At 35.3% G+C, this 20729-nt stretch overlaps 2 protein-coding genes across 5 annotated transcripts; both read right to left on the reverse strand.

Annotated features, from left to right (window-relative positions):
- Positions 1–922: 922 nt before the first annotated feature.
- On the reverse strand, positions 923–13906 carry LOC139977594 (uncharacterized). Of its 2 annotated transcripts, none has more exons than XM_071986996.1 (18): positions 13763–13906; positions 11854–11970; positions 10575–11370; positions 9705–9903; positions 9051–9121; positions 8186–8299; positions 7886–7913; positions 7191–7297; positions 6914–6974; positions 6232–6314; positions 5204–5255; positions 4850–4917; positions 4491–4611; positions 3756–4076; positions 3215–3441; positions 2620–2763; positions 2323–2469; positions 923–1956 (listed from the first exon to the last, which is right to left on the reverse strand). In XM_071986996.1, the coding sequence occupies exons 2-18, from the start codon at positions 11880–11882 to the stop codon at positions 1942–1944; spliced, it is 2583 nt and encodes an 860-aa protein (XP_071843097.1). In that variant the 5' UTR covers positions 11883–11970; positions 13763–13906; the 3' UTR covers positions 923–1941. The 2 variants fall into 2 exon arrangements, with proteins under 2 accessions (XP_071843097.1, XP_071843098.1); XM_071986997.1 differs by having other exon boundaries at positions 11854–11947; positions 13763–13900.
- A 1639-nt stretch (positions 13907–15545) lies between these two features.
- On the reverse strand, positions 15546–18687 carry LOC139977260 (uncharacterized). Of its 3 annotated transcripts, none has more exons than XM_071986545.1 (3): positions 18624–18687; positions 17585–17646; positions 15546–17058 (listed from the first exon to the last, which is right to left on the reverse strand). In XM_071986545.1, the coding sequence occupies exons 1-3, from the start codon at positions 18660–18662 to the stop codon at positions 16227–16229; spliced, it is 933 nt and encodes a 310-aa protein (XP_071842646.1). In that variant the 5' UTR covers positions 18663–18687; the 3' UTR covers positions 15546–16226. The 3 variants fall into 3 exon arrangements, with proteins under 3 accessions (XP_071842646.1, XP_071842648.1, XP_071842647.1); XM_071986547.1 differs by having other exon boundaries at positions 18639–18677; XM_071986546.1 differs by having other exon boundaries at positions 18523–18636.
- Between the last annotated feature and the right edge of the window lie 2042 nt (positions 18688–20729).

A 20729-nucleotide genomic window follows, 5' to 3' on the forward strand; every position in this document is an offset into this window, starting at 1 on the left:
GGTGATAGTTTAATTAGGTACCATCTCTTATTGGCTAAGGAATTTAGTAAACTTCTTTTCTCGGATTACACCAGTACCTTTACTCCCATATACATTTTTTTTTGTATAAGGTGAGTGTTATACACAGTATTTCATTGATTAAATGATTGTTAAATACGATATAGTGTTCTTGAAATCGGGGTGCGAGTGCGCACATCTGAAAATTCAATTATTATATGGAAGAAAACAAATCTGTATCAATTGGCTTAATTAGTAAAATATAATTTATTTCATTTTTCGAATTTGCTTGATCAACCTCGATCAAATTACAGTCAATATATCAAATGAATATAATATACTATAATACAAAGCAAACTTGACGTCGAGTCTTCATTTTTCTCTTAAATCTCAGAAGGCGAGCCTAATAATATTTCTTGCTGAGAGATTAAGAGTAAGAGTAAGAATAACTTTATTCATCCTTCAATTGAACCTACAGTTCGGGAGAGACAATAAAACATGAAAAGCAGAAAGCAGTTAATAAAAGGCAAGAAAGACAACCAAACGTTTAAAATTAATATTATGAGTATTAATAGCCCGAGAAAGAAAGATACAGAAGACTACTACTGCGCGGGATTACTTGTCTCATAAGTTGGACATGAAGGGGGTGCTACGTACAAGGCAGTGATAAACAAAGTCCACCTCCTCTTGTACTTCACCAATCACCCGTAGTTTTTATACGTTTATTAATACATAATTGTACCATTGCCGCCTCAGAAAATTATAGGAAATAACGCCAAACCCCACACAAAACAGAGTTATAGAAAATTTGTAATAACTTGACCTCTACATTGAAATAATCAAATTTCCTCTAGCAGTACAATCTAGAGTTTAATTTGTCAACTATACGCTATTGACATGAACAGACCAATCCAGTTTGTGGTCGATATAAGCACATAAATACTTGGAAATATCCACACGATCGACTCTACAGTTATTATTTATGACAGAGTCCGGTGAGGGTCTATGACGACGAAAGTATACCAACATCTCCTTGGTTTCATCTACATTCGCTCTAGCATTACTTAACAAACTTACCAAGTTGAGTATTACCTTAAAACTAACAAAGTGCATTTCCCGTTCAATCTGAATTCATTTCAATGATTTTCAGAATCGATATTAATCAAGCAAAAAAGCAACATGTGAATCATTCAAACGGACTAATCAAGATGAAACCAAAATATTATAAATTTGTACAGTATGTAATGGTCACTGCTAACCAGTGCAAAATATCAGTTTCAGGCAAAATACTATCTGAAGGATTTATTTTTCAAACGTGACACTTATAAGAAAAAGTCATCACTATATCAAACCGATATAGTTCGTCACTTCAAACTTGACGTATCAAATAATAAGTTGTTAACAGAACTATATAAAGATACGGTGAAAAGCTGGATTTAAAAAAAAAAAAAAAACAGCCTAAAGCATCCGGAAAACCTCGTGTGGAACCCAAACTGAAAACTGTTTACATTCAACATGAATACTGTAAGCATTTTAATGAACAACGGATATTAAATATGCAGGATGTGTTCAATGTAAGCAACAAAACAATAAATAAAACCAATATAATTTATCGAAACTTCATTCATCTCTTAGATATTAGTGTTCATATATGTGTTTGCTTTGAGAAAGTTAAGGACTATCTAACATACAGGGGGAATTAACTAACATAATTATCAAACAGTCAAAGCTATACTCTGGGCGGACTTGTAACGTAGGTTTACAAGCAGGACATTCAGGAAATCTGAAAAATACATGTGAGCGACAATGCACAGTTCTTTTGAACAAAATATCCTCTGATTGATAGACTGAAGAATAGTAAGCTTTGTCCTATCACATCCCATCCTTCCCTCCAACCGAGTAGTCTTCTCTGCATTCGTAACATGAATTTTCATGACTGTAGTTTCAGCTTTCAAGCACCTGTAGGTACGAAAATAGAAATATGCAGAAAGTAAGATACTCTGGCCAGGCATTACCAACGAGCGGCTCATTCTTCTTATAAGTTCTGAATGATAAATGTTTCCCACCAAGTGAGGTAACATAACATACCCTGAGCTATCGCCCCACGGGACGGCTTACCGTAACGCATCAAAAATGACATACATATATTTTCATTGTTTAAAAATGAAAGTGTGACATTTTATTTTCATTAATGTAAGAATATTCTGTAATATGCAAATCCTCACTCTATCAGAAAACCTCTTCGTAATGATATTTGCACATTTAACTGTTGATATGAAAGTTATTAAAGGAATTGGTATGACATCAAACAGCAATCATGCAAACCTTTGGACTAGCAGTTAACTGCATAAGCTTGTCCTGTTGTCCCACGAGAAATATACACGTCGGGATATCACGATGACGGCCCTTCCTCTCCAGGACAAAGTTACAAGATTTCTCCTCTGAGTTTGAAACGACTTTAAATGATACTTCCTGGAAATGAACGGAATTGTTGACACAATATTAAATCAAAGACAATACAAAAATGTTACTTATTCGTATCATTCTGCCTAAAATATTGACCGTTACTGTTAGCAACTGTGTCATATAAGATTAACAAACTAAATATAGTCAAGTCCTTACCTTGGGGTTTTCCCTTGGAGTGATGTATTTCCAATTCTTCGAAACAATACGATGGAGAAAGATGTATAGATGTTTCCGTCCTTCCTTTAAGAATAGGTATTGCTTGTGCTGTTCTAAAAGACTGTCATCCTTCAGATGTAGTTGCTAGTTATCAAAAAGAGGATATAAATATCATTAAGTAGGTTGTATTTAATTAAAAATAACCAAATATCTAAGAATTTAGCGTTCTTGAGTTAAATGTGTGAACGAGATCGACTTAATACCATAATTTAAAGAAAAAGGAAAAAATATAATAAAAATGTTACTCCCATGTAGGTTATGTAGTGATATCACTTATACCATTGATGTGATATTCTCCCAGTTAATTTCATGTTATAAACTTGCCAAAGCCTCGTCCTATGCAATTGTATGAGTTCACCCTTCGTTAGTGTTTGACTAGTACTAATTGAACATATTGTTTTATTCCATACAATCCGTCAGCTATTCCATGTAACTAAGGTGAAGCTTCCTGTTACAGAGTATAACACACATCTCTCGAGTTGCCACGTACCACATGACCTTCGAGAATGTAACATCTCGATAAATTTACGTTTACCTGACTGTATCCTGGAAGATCTGGATAATAGCCAACTTCTAAATTGACAATTCTGTCCCTGAGATTCATCGGTTTTCCAGCAGTATAAACTCTGATTCGCTTGCCTACAACAATGTTGTCATCAACTCTGTAAGTCACCCAGCAGAAACTACGCAAGAATATAACACAATGATCTGCCTTGAGTTGGAATGCAACGTTGGGCATTTCTTCCCAACTCGGTTGGTATCCTGTATAAAAATAATGACAAACCGAGAGCGTTGTGTTTCAGATGACATCATCAATTTCTCGTAAAGAGAAAACTATGTTCAATAAATTTACAATAACATAACATGCAACTATTAACTAAGTAGAGCATCTTTCCTTTCCAAATCAACATTACTGAAAAGGATTTATTTAATTGGACCATCAATCCGACGCATCTAAAACGATAATATACCTGACTGAATTGAATTAAAAAGGCTAACAATTTAGTGACATTTTCTGAAAACCGATCAAAGTAGATCAAAAGTCAGTCAAAAATTGATAGATAAACACGTTTTACCTTCCTTGTGATGACTGACGTAAACTTTTACAAGCTCTTGATTAAAGTCTTGCTTTAACTTCAAGCAGTGTGGTAGAAAAAGTTGAACAGGACGTCTGAACTGAAGTTTGTTTGGGAGAAGTTCCACAGTCAGAGAGGAATTATCCGTGAATGATTTCGGATGTGCCTCAAACCTGGCATCGGATACAATGTTCATCTCGATGGGATACGACTCTGTCAGAGCGTTGGGAGGAATTTCCAACTTCACATTTGTTCCGTGTATCCGCATATTTTCTCCATCTACGGACACTAAAGACTGTGTACTCAGAGGAGAAGAGGCGACTGAAACAGAAAATATTGAATGATAAATTTTAGGAAATGATAGTAGTTATGAGAGTTGAAAAAATGTAAGATAATATATAATAGTGTAAAGGGAAGTAAATTTTGGTAACAAGTAATCAATGTGCTATGCATAATGTAAATATTGATACGCAGAGAGCATATCGATTAATAAACTTATTGATTCATAGTTCGTCATATGTGGTATAGACTATGCACAATGAAATTGATCAATCATAGTCTAAGGAATAATTGTCCAGAGAACAGTAAGGAATAAACGACGCCACATCAACAACCATTATCAAAACATCCATTCTGCACATTTCACATTAACTTAAAATGGGAAAAATAAGGTAAAACGATAATTCAGGAAGGAATGAACTAATATATCAACCAACGATAAATTAATCAATTTACCTGAGCCCCTCGACACCGGTGAATAACGGGCATATGCAGCTGCCTCGGATTCAATCATTGGATCAGATGTTGGAGGGTTGAAATAATGTTGTCTTAATTTAGTCATTCCCAAATCAGAAATCTTCAATAGAACAATGAAAAAAAAAACATGAGTGAACTTTATCACATTTACTGCAAGTTTTATGTTAAACAGAACAAAACATACATATGAATTAAACACAATGAAATGTTTTGTATCAATAAGGCGGATAATAGGTACAGAATGACCGTAGTAACAGTTATGGTTTATGGAATTACTCGATCGCCTAAGGATATCAGTAACAAAATCATAAACGATGCGAATAGCTTATCAAAGTTACCTCTAAATTTGAAAGATGTTGTTGAGCTTGTTCTCTCTCAAAGACGACATCTCTGTCTTGATCTTCATCTACGAAACATGAGAAAATGATGAAAACAAGTACTACAATATCACAATGTAATGCTATATAACTCGAAAGATTTGAAAACATGGTTAGTGATTAAGAGCATGAATTAGATTATAGTTCGTTCTGTCGATATTTGAATACAGACGTCTCACTAGATACATTCATTGCCAAGATTATTCTTTCACATTCATGAAATAATATGTCAATTATTTTAACTGTTGTTTGTTGAAAAGCAAAAAAAAAATAGTTCGTGCGATTATGACTGATCATACTCCTGTCATTTCTTACCTCCTGACGAGTAAGGGTTCCTAGGATGAATTTCACTCGTTGTGCTATAGTACTAAAAAATGGAAACAAACATATATCGATAAAGGTATTCCTAACAGGCTTCTTCATTGACATCGTAAATGACATAAAATAAACAGAAAGTATGTTTATGATAGTATTTAAAAGTTAGAAAGTCTATCCTTTTGATCCTAAATGTATCTTGTTAAGAGGATGTAGCTGAAACGAAAGCAGACCAAAGAACGACAAATAGAGCAGACTTAGATAGGATGGTGAAGAGAACTGCTGACGGAAGTTTGCAAGCGTTAACATCACTACAAACTAGCAAGATAACAGTCACGGGTGACAAGATATCGTATTTTTTAACTGAAGTCATAGCTGACATGTAAATGTTTCTATTAGAAAGTATAGAAACTTACTGTGGACTGATCAAATGACTAAAGGATCACGTTGAATCATGTATGACAAATGTTAAACAAAACAATATGCACGTAACATTCGGAAAGGTGCACTATCCTTGTTTATTGAATGTATTAAGACAATCGGGCTTCCATAAAGAACCCTTTTCAGAATATTTACTAACATCTCTTTTAGCTAATTAGCCAGCTGGACTAGCCAATCAATATTTAGAATAAACAAGTAAAATCCGAGGATTATAGGTTTTAATCAATGAGTCAAACCACGTCAAAGCAATTACATCAATGGAGTTTTATAGATCGAATAGTCAAGTACAACAACAATATAAAAACAAAACGTACAAAAGAAAACAGAGTGATAAAATTGAAGTGTGACAACTTTATGTGGTAAATACCACCACGACTCTGTGTCTGGACGATAAATTAGTGTGGAACCGAGTTAATTGCAATCAATTAATATTTACGTTATTAAGACAATTTCAATCTGCATTTGAGTAATTCTCTTTAGATTTGGTAACATTTTAGAACAATAGTAACATGGTGCATTAAAGGCAGGAGTCTAGCTTATTTGGAAAAGTATATTCATCCAATACATATATTGTCTTTTTGACATACCTCGGATACCTCTGATTCCCCGGAGGAATCAGTTTCCGCATCGGATTCTGACTCATCTGAAGGGTTATATTGCTCTACCTTGCCTGAATGTTTTGATAAACAAAATAATGAACGCATTTAAAACTGATGGAAGAATTCATTTTCCATGACTAATATTATGTAAGACGCTTAATGCTCTTAAAACGAATATTATACCTCACTACATTGATACTTTATATTAACTACAAATATTACATTGATGAAACGTAATTATTTAAGCTGATTTATAAGATACGATATGTTCAGGAAACAGTCAGCTTTCGTAGTGGGGAGGAGGAAAATTCAACCTTCGTTCTCATTTTTACGATTGAACAAATTTAAGTTTAATGTGGTGTTGTTCACAAGATTTAAAAATAGAGATATGTATATGTATGTGTGAGGGTGGGGTAAGGAATGTGGGGTTTGGGCATACTAATTCCATAGTACGGTCATGATAGAGAGTGCCATCCAACCGATCTAGGATTTCATAAATTCTAGGAGATTTTTAGGACGTCTGATAAAAACTAGGCGCCATATGGTGTATTCTGAGATATATTTATTGTTATGTTTCCTCTCCCATTTTTGTCTTCTCCGTTTCATCCCTGACACTTTCAATTTGCTCACCCCCTGTGCCTCCCCGCTCTACTGGTTCCCAAATAGTTACCTTTTTCGTTTGCCCTTTGACGTTGCGAGAACCCGCTTGCTGATGTAATGGATGATGGCAGCTGCGGATGGGAATACCATAATAATAATAACCACATCTGGGAAATCTTTAGACAAAATAAACAGTCTCCAGCTTTTTTAAACTTAAAAATATGGTTTTAACAGAAATGAAGTAAAGTTAATGACTACAGTTTTTAATATGGTTCATTTGTTCATTCAAATGTTATTGGATTGTGTGTTCGAAATATGAGGATAGTTCCAATAAAAGTTTAGTTTACCCCGGAATCAGAAGAAGCTTCTGATCGTGAGGATGATCGTTTTGATGAATCTTGATACAAAACACTCGGTGCAGACTTCCGTGTTTGACGAGTTTCAACCGAACTTGCTAAATAATTGTGAAAATTGAGAACATTATTGCAAATTCATGGAACATTCTCAACACATCTGTTTACCGTAGTTTATATCACACGTGCTTATACATCAGAAACATATCGATGACTTGATAGCTTAAATTCCTAGACATTTTCTATTGTTTGATACTTTTGTAATTTTATGTTTCAAAAGAATTACTTTATCAAAAGAAATACATTATGCAATTAGGAATTACATATATTGGTCATTTTAGTAAGGTTGTTAGCCATTTACATACCTATGAAAGAGTAACTGGTTATTGTCACTATTGAGCAGAACCTTGTTTTGTAGAGGTTCAAATTACAATCAACATTTCGGAATGTGCGACATAATATACTTTACTAGTACGTGATCGTATAAAGAGTTACCAGTCAGAGCTGTGTTTTATTGGTATCGCAATGTAAATATTTTTATCAATTTCTACGTTTAGTTAATTGAACCACGTAGGCCTATCTCTTTTTTTATGCATGCACAATGCTTAAAAAAATTGTGAAAGTGAAAATTAATAACAACGAAAACATATATGAAATGTAACGGAAGAGAAACTTAGAATGACCATTACCTGAATGCGCACTCGTCTTTTTCTTGCTCTGAAGATGAATATAAACAGTGAAATGTCTCATACCATGAAAAGACAAAGTAACACGCTTGCGATTTGAAACTAAATAGTACGATTTATTATATACACTAGTCAGTTTCACTTGTATATCGAATTTTTCATATTTCCCATTTTTTCAAGATGTCTTTAGACTATATTCATCTTTAATGGATTTCCTGTTGCATATTGATCACTTTAGAATGTTGTACTCACTGATTAATTTTTTACAGATTGTATTTTGTGACTTGATCATATTACACTCACCTTGTCTGATGCGTCACTAACACGTCGGGTGATTTGTAACTGGTTCTGAAAGAACTTGATGGTCTTCTTTTGAGATTTTACCTCCTTTTTCAGATCTGTAAGGAGTTGTTTCTCCTGCAAAAATGCAATTGTACATTGGTTCATTTATCATAAAGTCGACTAATAAACCTGCGCTGTGGCAGAGTGGATTGAGGCGGTGGCATTTCAACCAATGAGGCTTAGCAAACAGGAGTTTTGGGGTTCCATCCCCGGCCGGGTCATAGAAAGGTGGATTTTTTATCCAAGAGAAATCTACACTTTTCCCATCTGAAATGACTTTCTAAATTGAAAAGATTCCGAATTTTAGTTTAAATGTTGAATTGGAAGCCACCCGACAGTTCTAATTCATAATCCCCAAACGGGCTTCTCCCACATTCATCGTATAAATAACTGCCTGATTATTATTCCACACTGAAATAAGAATAAGTTAGCGACCAATGAAGAAGAGTGAAGTGGCCTTTTAAGGAAGAGTAAGACAGTTTAAATGTCCACAAATTAAGCATCTCGCAGTTACCAAGTTTGAAAATAATCACAGGCAGCTAATTCTAAGATAATGCGGGTGATTTATTGCTCGGGGAAAATAAACTAGCTACCAGCTACTACGGGAACCTTTCATGGAAACTCAAACGGTAATGCCATGAAATTTGAATTTCCTAACTGACTGTACATAATTTTTGTCTACCACATTTTTAATATTTTTCTTCGAGCGAGGAAACCAAAACTGATTTCATTTTAAGAGAAGTTATTTTATGCAATTTCCAGTGTTGGGAAGGTACTGCCTGTAATCACATTGCTTCATATGCCTAACCTAATCGATTCTACGTACCTTTTTCCTTTCTTCCTCAATCGCTTGGTTTCTTAGCTGTTGTTGGTTGAATTGTAATAGGAACGAATCGTCTGTTAATAGATAAAAACGAATTTACGGTTGCATTCAAACGGTAAATTTCAACCTTTACTTCACTGAAGCAATAAGACTTTTCTCATCCAAACCTATATAAAGTTGCTATGACGTTATTTGTCTCTATTCATTCGACCGAACACGAGTGAAGCTAAATTTTGTTTAATAGACTAGAAAGCCATCAATTTATAGTAGAGATGCAGACCATTCTTATTGGCTTTACATAAGACCAAAAGAAAAATTTGCAAAGGTTAGCGCACATATTGTCAATCTCACGCTAGCCAATACAAAGCATATCCTATTATGACAATTACTTTGGTAATAACTCATTATCTTTCTATGACACAGCATTGTAATTTCATTCAGACTAGTATTGACATTCAATATTTCATGATACCTCATCGGCTCTTAGATGCTCACACATATGGACAAGTAATTGAAATCAAAAGAGAGAGTAAGGTTAACTCTCGAATCGAAAGTGCTAACAAACTTTGATACATTTAATTGTATTATTACGTCGAACGGAGTAGGATTGATTAAATATCAACACTAAACTATAAGACCATTGGTAATTCAACTTACATTCCAATAGAATGTCCTCGTGCATTTCAAAGAGAGTTTTCAATCGCTCTTTTGTAGTCATCGCTGTATCTCCGCGTTTTGATGCTTCACTTAATGACCTTTCCACCGGGAGTTCACTGATGACGAATGCTTTACGTTCTCTTGTTCTAAGTGACGTAAGGAGCACTTTCTGAAATGTAACCAGTTTGATGATCCGATCCTGAGGATTATAATTAGAACAGGGTAAAAACGCAGAATTGTTATAAATCATCATTGTCTTTCGACAATGATGTCATGATGTGGGAAGTTTGTATTCTACAGTCGACTGACGTTAGCAAACATATGTCAAACCTCTTTCTCTGCGAAAGTATATGATGCATCATTTGTAGGACGTCATCTCTACTCATCTTCTACTCTCATTTTGAAATCGGCTTCTATGCATCACAAAATCACAAAAACACAAAAAGTTCTTCACGAAAAAAAAAACAGGTTTTCGGATGTCGATTTAAAGTATTCTCTTTCCCTGTAAGTAATAACTATTTGGTGAACTGTTTTGTTTTTAGTAGCAGTACGTCCCACATTATATGAACTTTCGGAGAAGCATGTAATCATGTCGTAGACATGAACAACTGTTGCAACTTGCTGCAACTGAAGACGATCTGGTTAACTTAGGGGGATTGTTTGCCCTGGAAGATTCGATATATCAGCATTTCTAGAGTACGATAACGTAAACAGCATTATTATGTGCGCAATACCCCAACTTAGCCCCGCTACAGTATAAATACTTACGTTTTATAACAATATTTTTATTTTTACATCGATAACTTAGTCATTACATATTCATTTCGATGACTTTTGGTTTACACTGAACTTGATGAATTAGCTACTTACCATATCAAATAATGATACAACATTTCTTTTGTTGTCGGCAGCGATGAGTATGTGATCTGGTGTGATCCTGATTTTCCATGATTGTAGGAATGTCACTGCGTGTAAACAGCAACCGTCCACATTTGAATAGATTTGAAGTTGCGTTTTGTCCCATAAAACGAATACTAAATTAAGTACAGAATGAACTGTTATGCTGTTAGCCATGGTGACAACACTCAGAGAATTCTCGAATGTGAGCACCTTTCTGCCTCTTGTAATATCGAGTGACATAGCTTGACCGGATACAGCCAACGTGACGAACATCTTATCCGTGACAACTACCATGTCCGATATGGATTCCTTGGCATCTACGTCTCTTAGTAATATCTCTCCTTTTTTACGAAAATCAAGACCCAAAATAATGACTTTGTTGGACGAAGCTGCAGACAAGAATATCTCATCATCTCTAACAAAAACATTAGAAGGTTGTATTTCCAATCTGACAGATTGCTGTAAACTATTAGTATTCAAATCATAACTTTCAATTTGATTCTTGAATACGACAACAACTTCAGATTTAGTCTTTGACTTGATAAGTGAAACTAAATAGCGACCAGTTTCTTGCCGATGAGGAGTTATCGATATTCTATCGCCACGACCGGCCCTCCCTTTAACACTACCATAGACGAATATCGACGTTTTCATTAAATCTTTATAGTATGCCGATAGTACCACTGTCCCTGACGAAGATGGTTCGGTATTGATATCGTTGATCTGCCATTTGTCTCGGTTGGAATCGTCCGAAATGGATGTTAAACTGTAAACAACAAGATATTTAAAAAAAAGGAAATTTAACATAGCCATGTGCATCATTACTTACATTTCTATCGATATTTAGGTATGCATATTGTGACAAGAAAACCAAAATTTTAACGTTGCAGAAAGAATGTTGGTCTCTTTTGACGAACAGAATATATGTCTCAAAGTGTAACATGCGCTATAAATCAAGTTAATTTTCCATATGTTTGGTCTGTACTCATCATATGTGATATTTTACACCAAGGTTCTCTTAATGTAAAAGTTTTTCAAAGGATCCAGTCAAATAATCCCGCCACGCCATTAATATTCTTCCTAAATAAATAGAGAGCCTGGGTTGGTGACAGCGATGGGACGAGTGTTGTTCAATAGCGTACTTCTTACATATCGTGTTCAACAGTAGGGGAATATATTTCCTTGCCATTCAGCTACACCTTATTTGTTTGAGCTTAATGATAAAATTATAAAACATGTTAAAACTTACCGTGTAGGAGTAAGACGTTCTTCTGCCATTTTCTTGTAAAAGTCTAGCGTCTGACATTCAGTGGATGTAAACACTTGGATACATCAAATAATGTCTTCTTTTTGGCAATCAGAGAATCTTTCAAAAAGAAGTACATAAAAAATCATAGAAGTTATAAAGATTTATCATTAATATCGATAACATAAATGGTAAAGATACCATTATAACATACCTGAATTATATACTTGGGTGTCAAAATAAAGCAAAAACTATTAGCAAACTGACTATTCACTAAAGAGCCATTTGTAAGAGAATATGTAAAAGTAAGTAGGCCTGACGTTTCGGTCCTAGCAGGATCTGCTTCAGAGGCTAAATGACAAGTTACAGAAACTCCGAGGGACAAATAATCACACAGAACACAGATAGGTTAATGAGCAGGGTAGACACAAAAGAGACTGATGTCAGAAGATTATTAGACAAACCAGGGAGAGGAGAAAGAACCAAAAAAAGTGAAGAGAAGAGGTAGGAACCAAAGGTAGCTTGTCGTTGCAATCTCTTCCCTTTTTGACCTTGACTGCCAATGTAGATGATCTGGACAGAGAGCGGAGTCTCTGCATGGCTTCAGTCTCCCTTTTGGCACTATGGCCCCTGGCAATACAGTTTTTTTTAAAGCATCTGTATAGCGAACGAAAGAGGAATTGTTAGAGCAAATACAACGAAGGCGAAGCGATTGACTGTAGGCAATTCCAGACTTGCAGTGGCGGGGATGGCAGCTATAACAATATAGATACTGGTGTATGTGTGTCTGTGGGCTTGTTGTATAAGTCAGTGGAGCCAAATCGTGTTCCTTGCGAACAGTCACATCGAGGAAGTTAACCCGCTGGTGAGAGTAATCAGAGGTGAAATTAATGGTGCTATGGAAGGAATTGATTTGATGGATGAAGGTAAGCAGTACTTCGAGATGCATCGTCTGCAGCCACCACACTGTTGAATCCAATTCCATCACCAGTCACAGCACCCAACTCACACACAATACCAAGGGTCACATCACTTGTACAACTTTTAATGTCATCTATCTTATATCTTGTAGAGTTTGCTGCATCCAGCATCTTGGTTAAACCAAAACCACACTCAAAAGCGGTTCTATGGTTACAGATCCACAGTCAATACCATGAAGACTGAGAGAACACTCTAACCTTCCCAAGGGTACAATTATCGACATTTCCCTACATAATCCTAAGGTAGTCCTCCTGACCTCAGTAGTACGACTCAGCAGTCATAGACTGTGGATGCAACACCTTCGCACCATTCAACTTCACGGGTTTAACATTCAGGAAGGACATGACTTACCTATCTTCTGCTCCCCCTCCCTCAGTTTCCCATTGTTCCCCTCTTCTACCCCTACTCCTAGCTCTCTTCCTTTCTGCCTGTGGCCTTTATTCCATACCTTCCCCTTCGATCATCTGTGTCCCTCTACAATGTATATCCTACATATATTCTTCCCCCTGTTGGTTTCTTGCTTCTCTCCATTCCTTGTCTACTTATCCTCTCAAATCAATCTCGTTTGTGTTCATCCTGCTCATTAACCTATCTGTGTTCGTTCTGTGCTTGTATTTGTCCCTCGTAGTTTATGTTACTTGTCATTTAGCCTCTGAAGCAGATACTGCTAGGATCGAAACGTCAGGCTCACTTACTTTTACACATTTATTGTTAATTAGTATGAGGCTTACATTAAATATACTGCTTATTGCTACTGTAGGCTCAAAGTTTATATCAGAACTATTGCGATGATGAATTTGCGTGTTAAAGATATTACATACCAATTGGACGAATGATCTCTCTAAAAAAAACCTTCTAATACTGCTATAATATACATAATATTTTTTAAGATAAGTAAACATATGAGAGGTGAACATTAAAATGCACTCACGTGTGTTTCTTCGAATAAATTCATATGCTGCCCTGCAACAGTGTATACCATATACCTTATAGCGGCTAATGTTTGCTACAGTTTAACCATTCATAGGTGTATATAAGCCGTATACCCTAATAACATTTTAAGTCGGTATGGTGCAAAGAGAAGTCATTGTCACACTTGTGTAAATTTATTTAAAGTTCAAAGTATCTGCACTTAAGATAACATATTTAACAATGTCAATAGTGTGAATCGCTATGCAACAAAGGGATGATGAATATTCAATAACTCATAAGACATTGGCATTAACATATGTACTTGGGCCAAAGTTGAAAAGTGTTTAGCTGACTGAGGATTGCCCATTACCCACTGCATTTATATTTGGGGAACGTGTGTTTATTTATATAATGGTCGTACCGCATGTAAGGGTAATTGCCTATTTTAGTTCATACGTGCGGGGGGGGGGGGGGGTTGTTACAGAAAGTTATCGGTACGTGTCATACATTGCAAACCATAGTTTAAATCACAGAATAGTTGTTTAATTTGGCAAAAAAAGTAGGAAAATGATTGCAAAATAACCAAAGTCAAACACAGTAATTCAGGGACTCACAATTCGGTAAAAGTTGTTGAAAAATTCGGGCAGCATCCGGGCAGTTACTTTTGGCTGTTATCTTTCTTCGAACAACATTGTGCACAGACCCACCAGAATAGCCCTGTTTAAATATACTTAGCTAGTGTCCTTCGTAGTAACATAATTCTATCTCAATTATTGCATTATAGCACTATTGACTGCAGCCATGCAGAGGTGGGCCTTTTAGTAATTAGACAAGGAAATTTCGGATATTATTATTCGAATGTAGAACACCTTTACAAACAGTTGCATACTAAGCTGGAGTAGGAGGGCGGTCCGACCGGGCACCAGTAAGGGATATGACGTTATGCCACGGCCCAAAATATAAAGAGAAAAATAGAAAATAAATATAAATGAGAATTCCTAACCATTCTATAAGTTCAAAGCTTTGCCATCAATTTTGCACCGTTTTGCATCTAAACCAACTAACTTTAACTTAAATTCTCAAAGGGGAAGAGGAAACCCTTCCCTTAGACCCCTGCCTCATGACGGTATGCCCAGCAAGTGGTGACAAAGGAAAAATACGTCCCGGGTGCTAACTATTAAATGTGTGCTACTGCTTACAAATGCCACTTTCTATAATATCATCCCCATAACCGATATCAGCGTGTTTCATGCGGCTCACGTATTAAGTTTCGAAATTTCGGAGAAGGTTTCAAACTTCGGCCAAAAACTTTCTGCCTCAACCACCCTCCCTAAATTGGGACTATTTCGTACGCCTATGGTACCAAAAAGATATAACAAAGTCGTGTTCCTTGCCTCTACTTTTTGAGCCCCGTAAGTGTGTCGTCGTTTTTGACACCATTTTTCAACTTTTACAAATAACATATATACTGAGTGTTATAGATGTACAAGTGTCACCTGAACTTACAAATGTTACATCCCATTCAATTCAAATACTCATGCAAGACATTTAATATGAGTAATGATTTTTAACACATGGATGACTGTGACTTGACTTTTTGCCATATTTAATAGTGGAAACCAGATTTGGTAAGATTTGGTCCAGGCGTCACAGCCTTGTATTCTTTTCTAAAATCGATCATTACAATTCAAAAATAAATGGCACGGGGGAGACACTATACAAACGCAGAATAATTTGCAATTGGCATCATAAATTCGAAAGAGTGTAAATTACACAAAAAAACATGTTTCCGTGCTCTGACTTTATTTCTTGAATGTCTTACGTTCGAGGAAACGAGAGAAAGTTATGGAGCTAAAATAATAATGTTTAACAATTTTCTCTTATTATTTCATTAAACAAGAATTGTGATTTTCAATAATATTCCGTCAGTTAGACAAGTAGCCATCATGTGTTAATAACTCACGTGAAATTACGAAGTATAACGACCAATGATGTACGGTACATTGTAACTGTATTATTTTGAGTATAGTTTTACATGTTTGACGACAGCTAGTTGTCTGTAACCTTATGTGGGAAAGTGATTCAAAGAGAAGATGACAAGTTAATGTCTTTCCTAGGTAAGAACACACTTAGAAATACTAAACAAATGTCCCCTGACGCTAACTGTGAGCAGGAACGCCCAAAAAGTTAGCTCAGAATCACCTTATATGTACAGCAATATGTTTTTTTTCTTTTAATGAAAGGCTAATTTGTTTTAGCACATAATACTCTTATAAGAACGTCGTGTGTATCTTGAAAGTGCATGGATTAATATTCATCCCTTATTTTGTATGTTGTTTGTTCAAATAGAGCCTTGCAGCCCTTTCTGATTAAATTTCTTTATTATTTTTACACAAATGTAAATATTCATTCAGGAATATCTCAAAGAGAACGATAGCAGTAAGTTAGCATAGATCATGTTATCAGAAATTAGCTACATCAGTTCAACAAGAGATAGTTTTATCACTCTTTGACTTTCTTCTAATTGCCTTTGCGCTATTTGGGTTGTAAAAGTTTATATCGCCATCCATTCTGCCGATTGTGAGTAACATAGACTCTAGATTTATTTTTATTCTGTGCGAATTATCTACATAGAAAGAGAACAATAACCGATTGTTTCCCAGTGAGTGTACCAGGATGTGTTCTTTACCCCACAAAATAAATAGTTGATCTAGTTGCTTACTAACAGTTATACTCATCGGTGCCAACTCTGGCCTAGTCAAATTGTTATATTTACATCGCAGGAATCCATGATCGTTATACTGAAGGGCTTTATTTTTCAAAGTGGTGCACACAAAAATTTTATTAGGATCAACGATGGCTGTTATTTCGAAGGGCCAGTCGCCATCCATGCCCTCCAAAAATATTGTCTTTATGTTCTTTAACTTTAAGTCAAAAACGTCTACCTTCCTGGACTGAAAAAATGCAATCAAAATATGTTCTTCCCTTGACGCCATACAAGTTACCTCTCCATTGAGTGCTGCAGCGTCAAGTGGCATTTTCATTTCGTATTTATACAGTTGTAATGTACGATCTGAGCAAGTAGCTATCAACTGAGCTTTTTCCAAAAAGCAGAGGAATCTTGGCCACATTATTCGGTCAGTCGGTTCGTATATTTCTTTGCTTGCTAATGGTTCCAATCCTGAAAACAGATCAATAAATGTTACATTCATCCTGTCGTTGTATCCACATACGGCTATTTTATCGGACGCGTCCAGCATGAAATGAGACGTACGCCATCCATGAATTTCTGGTCGATATCTCCCAACCTTTATCCTGCATGGAGAAAATGTCTAGACTGATTGAACTATTGGTTTGTGATTCAGTACTCATGTTTGGTTACTCCATTTCCTTACCAGTCACACACATGTAACAACGTTTAGAGTCACTTAAACACAACAAAGTATGTACTGACACGAGAAACCCAGTGTTGAAAAACAAATTGTTGAACGGTATACAACGTTGGCTGCAACTAGTGTAATCTACTTGAAAGAAGGGAATGGTCATATAGGCTAGGTGTTGAACTTTGCTTTAAGAGACAAAGGACTTTATTGTTTTTTATGTATCCAAATGACACAAATGCAAAGTTCGTTTGTTCACGGATACATGATTTGCTAAATCAACTTATGTAACATTTTAAGGTCTTAATAATTCATACATTGAACTTATACGTTAGATATGATTTCACAGTCTTGCTCCCGTTCGAACTTTGAAGATTCTTTACGTTGACCGATATTAAGCATCGACTAGTGTAAGACAAATAATACAAATTTTCGCCCGTGCTACCCGAAAAAGTACTTACTTATTCACTGGCTTAAGTTTCTTTGTAGTCATAATGCTTGGAAGTGTTTCACAACTCCAGATCTGAAATGAATATTATCAAAGAATATGAAACCAGAGAATTAACATTTTTCGGTTGAAAGAACGGATATTTCTTTATCCAAGGAAAGTCAACATTGACCTTTTTATAACGTAGTACTGAACACAATTAGGTTTTTATTGAATCTTTAAAACTCGGCCTCATTCCTGATTTCAAATTTCATAATTCATAGATCGCCGTTTTTCACATGGTTAACACTTTTTCCTATCTTCTTTGATTAATTATGTAACATGGTACTTCTATGAAACATGCATACTTTGTTTAAAATATAGAGCTTAAAATGTGCTATGCCAACTCTTCAATGACGTGTTATCTAAATGACTACAATCGTCATTGAATTATAAAAAGTTCTAATTAAATTTATTCAAATACCTTAAAAATATTTCATATTAAAACTCTGCACAAAGTTTCAAGCTGTTTTTATATACACATGGCAATGAGTCATCTTTCTTGCATCATCCAAAACATTGATTGCACATGTAGTGAAAAGACCAAAGCAACATGATGTATGCAGCGTTGATAGAATGTCTTATTTCTTCGCTCTACTGTACTCATGCCACTCTGTCGCTAGAACATCGTACATTTATACTGTAAATGTAGTTGATAATTGAATGTTGTGGGATTAATGCACTAGCTTCACTCTGCTTAACGCTTAGTCTAACGAATTTCGTCATCAAATGTCAATCTAATTATAGTGTTATTGCAAAATTTACAAGTTCCACGGATCTATAGTGCACATGTTTTACTATGTAATGCTACAATTTACATTATGTAAATACGTTAACCTAATAGTTATATTATACTTAACCTTAAAGTACTAAACTACAACATTTCTTAAATGAACATTCGGAAGAACTCACTACATTAATGTAATCGATGAATATTACCATCGGCTAACTTCACTGGTACAAAGAAGGTATCAATAATTTAAAGTAACAATACGTATCTAGAAATCACTCACATGTACAGTGCTTACCTTACGCTGTCTGCTCACTGTCATACGTGTATTGAATCATGGAGTCTTCATTACTTATGGTTGATGAAATATATATGCCAAAGTTCGATCTGATAAATGCATCTTAATATTGGGTTATCCTAGTTCATATTGGGAATGTTAACAAGGGTCAATGTTTACTCGTAACTATAATTAAGTCACATATTTATACGTTGTATCTGTATTAATAGCGAACGCTGTAAATGGAATTGCAAATGCACATTGTTTCGCAGTGACTCTTAGCAGGTGAACAAGTTTACTAGTATGTCGGTGGTGTCAAAACTACTACCTCAACGTCACTAGTGCAATGACAAATCCTTCCTTATATCTTAAAGTATGTCGATATATTCCAGTATCACCAGAATTTGCCTCATATTACTGGGGTCAATATGTATGACCTTTCACTTCTTATTTTTAATGATACGGAAAATTGTGAGGTCGCTGCTATCTCGCTCTATATATATAAAAAAAAGTTTAATAGTGCGAAGCCATGTAACAGAAAAGCGCAGGATAACGAATTTCGTCTATACGCCCAAGTATGAATGGAATCTACAGGTGAACGAGTCGCAGTGTTACCTTCGGTCAATATTGCTAAAGGGAGTCAAACTTCAGCTGATCTCTTATGTATTCATCATACTACTTTAGTCTGACTATCCGGACTCAAAGCTTAGTTTTTTGTAGCTCCGTGCAGACGTTACACCATCCACAATCCAAACAGACTTTGATACTACGAAACGAAAGTAAACAATCTTATCTGATCTACTAATTGGTTGACCTTGCATAGCATATGTTAAACCAGGTACGTAATGCGATCGTGATCAACAATACTCACTGCCATTTAAATATATCAAGTACAGAACCAAACTGAATGATGATACTGATAACGGAGAATTGGAAATATGACAGTTAGGGATTCTATGTCATCCAGAATTGATAGCTTAAGGATCTACGATATTGGGTTGCTTAGCAATCGCCGCGTGCCTAGGTTGAGTGTTATAACAACGGTACAACGTAGCAGTAACATATTCAATCGTATATTATGGTAAAATAAAATAGAAATCTGTCCTGTATAGTTTAACATCGTAGAGAGTAAATTTTGTTCTGTTTTGCAGATTATTGCTTATGCCGTTAAAATTGTATCACACATGCCGTGATAAAATCATTCATGGTTATGAATTTACCGCTATGCACACTAGACAGCGCTGACATTTTCATGCACTCGATGACATGATTAAGAAATGAAGGAAATGTAAACAATAAACAGTAAATTAATAATATAAAGCAACAAACAGTCAGGCAAGCTATTTAGTCTTCTTTTGTGTCCGTTCTTCTGTAAATTAAATTAACGCCCACCTTGTGATGCCCGATGGCATGCGTGAAGGAATGATAAAGTAAGGTATATGTTTTATTCACTGTTGTCAAAAATGGTTGCGAGTATTTCTATCAATGCATGAAGGGATATTGAAAATATTATCTTAAACAAAAGACAAAATAAATCAAAGTTAAACCGGCTATAGTTTAGCGGGCAGTTACTTCCATCAACAAAATAATGTTTTTCGATTTTATGATTAATACTTTACATTTTGACCCAAAATTATGTGAACCAATTCCGAAGGTCACTCTTACTGGCTTTGAAGTATTAGCATTCATCATGTACATTTCTGTTGGGATGATGCCATGTACATATTAAGTGTACACGAACGTGTAAAGCGGTGTTGTTGTAGATAATGTGTTCCTTTTATTGCACACGATGTCAAGTATTTTCTTAACTGTGGGGAAAGTGAAAGTCATTGGCTACTTCTTGAACTTGTATGAACGCTCCATTGTTAGATTACGGGGTAAATTATCACTGTTATGCTATTAATAAAGAATTGTTCGCCTCAAGTGAGATAAACTGATGCATAAAATCACCAAACTATGAAGTAATGGGCATAGTATCATTGTAACGAAAGTGTAACCAAGCAAAGCATTAATAAAGGTTGCTTAATTATTAACTCCGTAAAATCAAGTAACTGTCATTCTTAATATTGCTTACAAAATGCAATCACTTTCGTTTTAAGCTAAGAAAGAAAT

Source organism: Apostichopus japonicus, chromosome 12 (assembly GCF_037975245.1).
Source record: "Apostichopus japonicus isolate 1M-3 chromosome 12, ASM3797524v1, whole genome shotgun sequence".
In the NCBI taxonomy this organism is placed as follows: domain Eukaryota; kingdom Metazoa; phylum Echinodermata; class Holothuroidea; order Aspidochirotida; family Stichopodidae; genus Apostichopus; species Apostichopus japonicus.

Coding starts and splice junctions, on each gene's coding strand:
- LOC139977594 (XM_071986996.1), bottom strand. CDS start 11,882: ATGGCAGAAGAACGTCTTACTCCTACACG. Junction 11,371..11,853: donor GAACGTCTTACTCCTACACG/GTAAGTTTTAAC, acceptor TGTTGTTTACAG/TTTAACATCCATTTCGGACG. Junction 3,442..3,755: donor CGTCAGTCATCACAAGGAAG/GTAAAACGTGTT, acceptor ATTTTTATACAG/GATACCAACCGAGTTGGGAA.
- LOC139977260 (XM_071986545.1), bottom strand. CDS start 18,662: ATGACAGTGAGCAGACAGCGTAAGGTAAGCACTGTACAT. Junction 17,647..18,623: donor GTAAGGTAAGCACTGTACAT/GTGAGTGATTTC, acceptor TATTCATTTCAG/ATCTGGAGTTGTGAAACACT. Junction 17,059..17,584: donor AAACTTAAGCCAGTGAATAA/GTAAGTACTTTT, acceptor TTCTCCATGCAG/GATAAAGGTTGGGAGATATC.